The sequence below is a fragment of the Phytophthora infestans genome, genomic scaffold (assembly GCF_000142945.1).
Source record: "Phytophthora infestans T30-4 supercont1.8 genomic scaffold, whole genome shotgun sequence".
In the NCBI taxonomy this organism is placed as follows: Eukaryota; Oomycota; class Peronosporomycetes; order Peronosporales; family Peronosporaceae; genus Phytophthora; species Phytophthora infestans.
In genome coordinates, this window is record NW_003303751.1 from 1,160,093 (window position 1) to 1,166,092 (window position 6,000).

Sequence of the window (6,000 nt, forward strand, 5' to 3'; positions counted from 1 at the left end):
CTAAGATGGAAAAAGTGTATTCGTCTCGTGTGGCCCACCGCATGGCGTGAGTCCAGGCGTTCCTACAGGCGAGCACTTCACTCGCGTACGCTACCTTATGTCTTGTCCACTTGCTCTAGTCGACCTTGATGGACGCGTAGATCTTGCGTGTGAACCACAGCGAGGCGCCGACGCCCACAGCGCCCGTCAGCAGCGCCAGCGCGCCCGAGATGACCGCCATGTAGCCGAAGTAGAGCATAGCGCCGATGAAGTTGCCCACATCCAGACGCGTCCAGTAGTAGTACGTCGAGTACAGGAACACGTAGCCTCCGCAGGCACCCGACACGAAGAACGACCGCCACCACCTGTACACAAGCCAAAATGGTAAGATACTGCAAGGATTCAAGCCACAGAGCCAATCCAACGTACCAGTTGTAGTCTTCCGCGCAGAGCTGGAAGTAGGTGAGCACGATGGTGATCTCGGCGCACGTGTTGATAAGAATGAGGAAGGCCAGCAACAGGAAGCCGAACACGTAGTAATACTTGTCCGTCCACAGCGCTGATAGCACGAAGAAAAGCTCCACGAAGATGGCACCGAACGGCAACACACCGCCCACTGCCGCCGCCGACAAGTGCGTCATATACCACGGCTGAGGGGGAACAGGACGCGGGATGTTACTCGTCGCCACGGGGAACGCGAACGGAGCGTTTCTGCAGCAAGAAACATAACCACATTAGCAACTCGACCTTACTAATACACCCACCACACGTAGGAGCATTACCTGAAGCCAAAGTAGGCGCCCGCGAACACCAGCGGCACCGAGATGCCCGTCCAGAGGAAAAAGACCAGCAGAATCGAGCCGAACGGCACAGCAGCGTCCGAGCCAGCGCCCCACACGAACAGATTCAGGAAGAAGAAGAGCGAGAACATGATACCAGGGAACAGCACAGCCGTGAGCACCGTGCACATCTGCCAGCGTTTGCCCTTAAACATCTTGTAGGTGCGAGCCGACGTGAAGCCAGCCAGCGTACCCAGCAGCACGAAGCAGACAAGCAATGCGATCACCAGTTTGCCGCGGTTCGAAGGCGCCAGAACGCCCACAGCAGCGAAGAATAGCGTCACGAACGCCATGCCCAGTAGCTGGCAGCCTGTGCCCACCATGACACAGAACAACATGGGGTTCTTGGATGGCGGACGGAACACGTCAGCATGCACGAGCTTCCATCCCGACTCCTCCCGTTCCTCCGCACGCTCTTCCTCGGTCGGTACGCGGTTGTAGCGACTGATATCGCGATGCAGACTGCGCATGAGGATCATTCCCACCATCCCACTTAGGAACAGCACGATCACAAGAGCGTTGATGATAGAGAACCAATGGACCTCATCACCGCCCGAGCCTGCGTCAAAGTACACGTCCCATCGCGTACGCCAGTCGTGCTCGTTGTCCTGTACCCATTCGATACTGTAGGTCCAGTACACAGGCATCTTGCCGTCCTTGTTCTTGCGCACATACAGCGGGCGCTTGAGGTTGCTCGAGTGTTCGCAGGAATTCATGCGGTTGTTTGCCTCATCGTAGCCTATGGCCGCGTACTCGAAGCTGTACGGGATGACCTTGAAGTCCACAATGCGTCCCTCGTCCTCCGACGACTCGGCCGTGCCCAGCGGGTTGTTATTGTAGCCAACGAGGATCTTAACGTGGTTGTTAAGTTGCGGCACTACTTCCACCTCGGGATTAAAGCTTCCCAGAGGGAAACCCACCATCATACCGCCCTCGGAAGACACGGACGTAGCTGGGAGGTTGTCCAGGATCCAGTTGACGCGATACGAGTCCTTGATCTTGTTCTCCCACACTTTGACATCCTTCTCGTCGTACTCCTGCTTACACAGTACAGTACACTCCTGTCCCTCTAGGAACTTGATCTCGTACGGAGAGTTTTGGATGCGGTTAGCTGTCAGGTACTCGCCCAAATTCTCCGACTTGTACTCGATTTTCTCCGGCTAGGCATAGGAAGATTTTTTTTGTCAGCGCCTTGCATATGGGAAGTACATGACACTACAGATGTATTGATCTAGTTACCTGGCAAAAAGGCAACTTGTAGTAGTCCATGGGCAACAATGTCTCGGCCGATTTCAAGCTGTTGACAAAGATGGGCAACGTCTCGCCCTTGGTGTACGTCGTCATCTGCACGCCAGGCAGCGAGAATCCGTTAGTTCCCGAGGCCGCCAGAGCGGTCGCCGCCAGCGCCACTAGCAGCGACTTGCTCGGTCCACACGCGCGCATTATTTCGGTGCTCCCTCCTCGCTTCTGCTTGGCTCGCTCGCTGGAAAACTGGGCCGCCCCTTCCAGCTCTTCCTACAATATCATGTCCCTGTGAAAATCGATCGGAAATAAAGGAGTGTGTGTACTGTACCTACAACGAAACGACATCAAAAAGTGTAGCCATTTCCACCTTGGTTGTCAGGCATTTTATTAGCACTGTCTACTGTAGCCATCACTACAATTCGTCGCCTTCCCACTCATCGCTGTCAAGTTGCTCCAGTCGGCGAGTGTCGAGTTCCTCGCCTTCCCAGCCGTCTCCTTCGTACACGTCCTTGTCCAACACGTAGTCGCCAGCCAGCTCGCAGCCCGTGTGCACGGCGGTGCCTGCCTCTAGGTACTGCACTCCTTCGGGAGAAATGCCATTGATCAGCACATCGCCGACCTTTGTGGCACGAACAGGGTGCGTTGAAGCACACGAGCAGCCGTCCACATCGCAGTCGCGGATCTCGTCCTCATCCATGATCTCGTCGTTAAACAAAGCTAGTTGAAGCCGCACTTGGCCCACGATGGTGTCGTCGGCTTCGATGGGGTAACTCTTGTCCTCGAAGTTGCGACCAATCAGCATCTCTACCTTCAAGCACAGCTCTCCGATAAGCGTACTGCACACACAGAGTTAGAGACTGCAACAATTACACTAGAAATTTTGTCTCGCTTACTTCTTGACAGTGTTGTCATTCATGACTCGAATCACAAGGAAATCGTGCTCTATGCATCTCACACCAACCGTAATACCCTCAATCCAGCTCGGGTTCTTCCCTGCAGGTCCACGATAACACGTTAGCAGCGTCCACCTTGCTCTTGCAACCACCGAGTGCCATACCTCCATTGTCATGGGTTTTCGTCCTATACACGAGGTCCTTTGCAGAAGGTATGCGGCAACGACCTACGTACACCTCGCAGAACGGGTCTTGCGTGCCGAATGACTGGATATCGCGCAGCTTGCTACCCGAAATGAGACCTAAGTAGAGTTTGGTTTTCCCGGCAATGAAGTGATGCGGGTACTCGCCAAACTTGACTCGAGGCTGCGATGTCGGGTTTTCTAGCGAAGACAAAAGATCGGATAAAGGTTGTCAGAGCAAATCCACAACGAATTGGACGCACATCCACGCACCATGACCCAGTGATAGATACATCAGCACCTTCAGATAGCCCGTGGGGGTCAGCGCAAACTCTTTCTCCATGGATCGTCCACGGGACAAATCTCGCATCGCCAACGCGATCTCTCCGATCACCGTGCTGCAAACAAACCCGTCAGTACCTTGCTCCATTTTTGCATTGGCACAATGCACCACTCACTTCTTTCCCCAGTTGTTGTTCTTGATACGGAGCCGCACAATGTCCGACGAGATGTCTGGGATCAAAATGTGGCCCTTAGCGTTCCACATCGGCTGCGTTCCTGATAATTGTCAATTGACAGGGTCAGCACCATCATTCTAACCAGCACTATGGTGCATATACCAACCTCCATTGTCGTGCGTGTCCGTCTTAAACGCTGCTTTCTCCTGCTCTTTCCCTCCTGTCGTCAGGTACACACTGCAGTAGGGGTCCTGCTCGCCCAGGGTCTGCACCCTCTTGAGGTCGCGTCCCGACAGAATCGTCAGGTACAATATGGCGTCGTTACGCAATGCCGTAGGTGCTCCTGCTACACTGCTGCTGATGGACGAGCGGTGGCTTATGGACGAGCGGCTGCGGCTCATGTCGACCTTCTCGCGGTGGGTAAATAGTCGAGCGTGTGTTCGAATGTGACTTGCCTCATGCACCCAAGTATGTGACGCACACAAACCCCGTGAAAACCGGACCATACTGAAGCCAAGCTGAACCTGATTTGAGACCACTATCGCAGAGCTGTAGCCACTTGGCAAATGTACACTTGCACACCGCACTTATCAAAACTTAGGGAGGACTTGCTCCATGTTCTTCATTTGCACACACACGCCTTGACTCGAAGTGTGCGAAAGGTAGACCAGCGCAGGATGGTATGTGGCCTCATGTAAAGCGACAAGCCGATCAAGCTTACTTCAGCACCGTCTTGCGTCGAGATTACGAGCTCAATTTGAAGCGCTATTAAGTTGTGTCATCAGCGCGAATAAACAAGCAAAAGCAAATGTGGACAGGTGTAAAAAAGTTTATAAGGAAAGGCATAAATGTATTTGAGAGAAATGATGAGCGTTTCTCAAAACACACACTCAACTCGCAATGACGCTAGCACCTTTCTGCAAAGGCTGTCTAGTTCAGGAGGGCAACCACAAATGCCGACGCCACCAGGGCGATCGAGGTGGCCACCGAGGTGGCGTCGCTGGATGAAGAGCCGCTGCTTTTCTTCTTCTTGCCGGCGCCACTGGAGCTCGAGTCCACCTTACGCGTGCACTGGTCACCAGCATATCCGTCTTCGCACTCACACACGTTGCCACTACCCGAGGACGAAGCCATGCCCACAGTCTCCATCAGGAAGCGAGCAGCCGAGCCGTCCGAGCCGGCAGCGTCAACCGTGCCGGCATCAGCAATCGATCCCGTGCCCGTAGTAGAGCCAGAGGTAGTCGAAGAGCCTGCAGACGAGCTGGTAGCAGCTACGCACGTGCCGTGGCCGTTGCAAGCCTTGGACGACGAGGGATCGCAGTACGCACATTGGTCACCGGTAGTGCCCTCGTCACACTCGCACTCCTGGGTCTTGAGGTTACACGTGCCAGCCTGGCACTGAGATTCGAGCGTGCACTTGTTGGACTCGACCTTCTGGCAGTAGGTGCCGTTGTAGCCCACGTTGCACTCGCAGTAGTACTGCATGGAGCCCGACGAGTTAGGGGAGCATGTGCCTCGGCCCGAGCACACGACGTCCGAGTCATCATCGTTGTTGGGGTTCACACAGCCTTCGTTGATGACGCCCGTGTAGTTCATCTGCTCCGACAGGTCCCAGTTGTCCGAGTCTTCCTCGAACAGGAGGTTGGTGCCGTCAAAGTCGACGCAACCGTAGATCACACCCACGCTCTCAGCGGTAGAGCCTGATCCCTCAGTGATGTCCATGCACGACACGTAGCCGGAAGTGTCCGAGCCCGAGAAGGAGCCGTTCAAGCACTGGTCGGTACCTGAGGGCAGCTGGTAGGCACAGACGCTGCTAATGGACTGGAAAGCCGTCTTCCACGTCGAGAAAGACGGACACAGACCGGGGAATGTACCGGAGCACACGTCGCCCTCCTTCTGGTAGGGCAGGCACTGCTTGACGTCCTCGATGCCCGAGCGCGTGGTCTGCACACTGATGCACACGTAGTCTTTCTCACACGACTTGTCGTTCTTGCAGTAGCCGGGCTGTCCCGAGCCAGAATCGGCCTTCACAGCCGCGAGCATGGCCGCGATGGCCGCAATGTACGCCGCCGACTGCATTCTTGTCTTTCTGAGCTTGACGAGAAAGTTGAGAAGGTCTCTTTGCAAGGAAAAGAGGGAATGGCGCACACGCTGCAAAGGCGCCCGGCGGGATTCGTCGTCGAGTTGTGGTAAGGCACTTTGACTGGCGTTTTGTAAGTGGGAGGAAAATTCCGAATTTTCTTCCGAAGCGTCCTCAAACAGCTGGCGTGCGAGCTAACTTTGCGCCAATCGAAATGTGGATCAACCCACATTTCAACCAATCTTTATGGCAGAAAGGCGAATCAGAAAAAGTAACTGATCCGGTGGAGCTTTGAGTACATGTAACTGAAAGTAGAGCTCCTAC

General features: G+C 54.7%; 3 protein-coding genes across 3 annotated transcripts; all 3 read right to left on the minus strand.

The window, feature by feature from the left end:
* Window positions 1-115: 115 nt before the first annotated feature.
* Window positions 116-2,299, minus strand: PITG_06323 (endomembrane protein 70-like protein, putative; the record flags this gene model as incomplete). Its single annotated transcript, XM_002998418.1, has 4 exons — window positions 116-344; window positions 409-690; window positions 762-1,978; window positions 2,058-2,299. 3 exons carry the CDS (start codon window positions 1,742-1,744, stop codon window positions 116-118), a joined length of 1,494 nt encoding a protein of 497 aa, XP_002998464.1.
* A 101-nt stretch (window positions 2,300-2,400) lies between these two features.
* On the minus strand, window positions 2,401-4,033 carry PITG_06324 (uncharacterized protein; the record flags this gene model as incomplete). Its single annotated transcript, XM_002998419.1, has 6 exons — window positions 2,401-2,899; window positions 2,957-3,056; window positions 3,121-3,339; window positions 3,412-3,536; window positions 3,597-3,696; window positions 3,763-4,033. 6 exons carry the CDS (start codon window positions 3,995-3,997, stop codon window positions 2,476-2,478), a joined length of 1,203 nt encoding a protein of 400 aa, XP_002998465.1.
* A 391-nt stretch (window positions 4,034-4,424) lies between these two features.
* Window positions 4,425-5,723, minus strand: PITG_06325 (uncharacterized protein; the record flags this gene model as incomplete). The annotated part of the gene is made up of 1 exon (XM_002998420.1): window positions 4,425-5,723. The coding sequence occupies one exon, from the start codon at window positions 5,673-5,675 to the stop codon at window positions 4,527-4,529; it is 1,149 nt and encodes a 382-aa protein (XP_002998466.1).
* Between the last annotated feature and the right edge of the window lie 277 nt (window positions 5,724-6,000).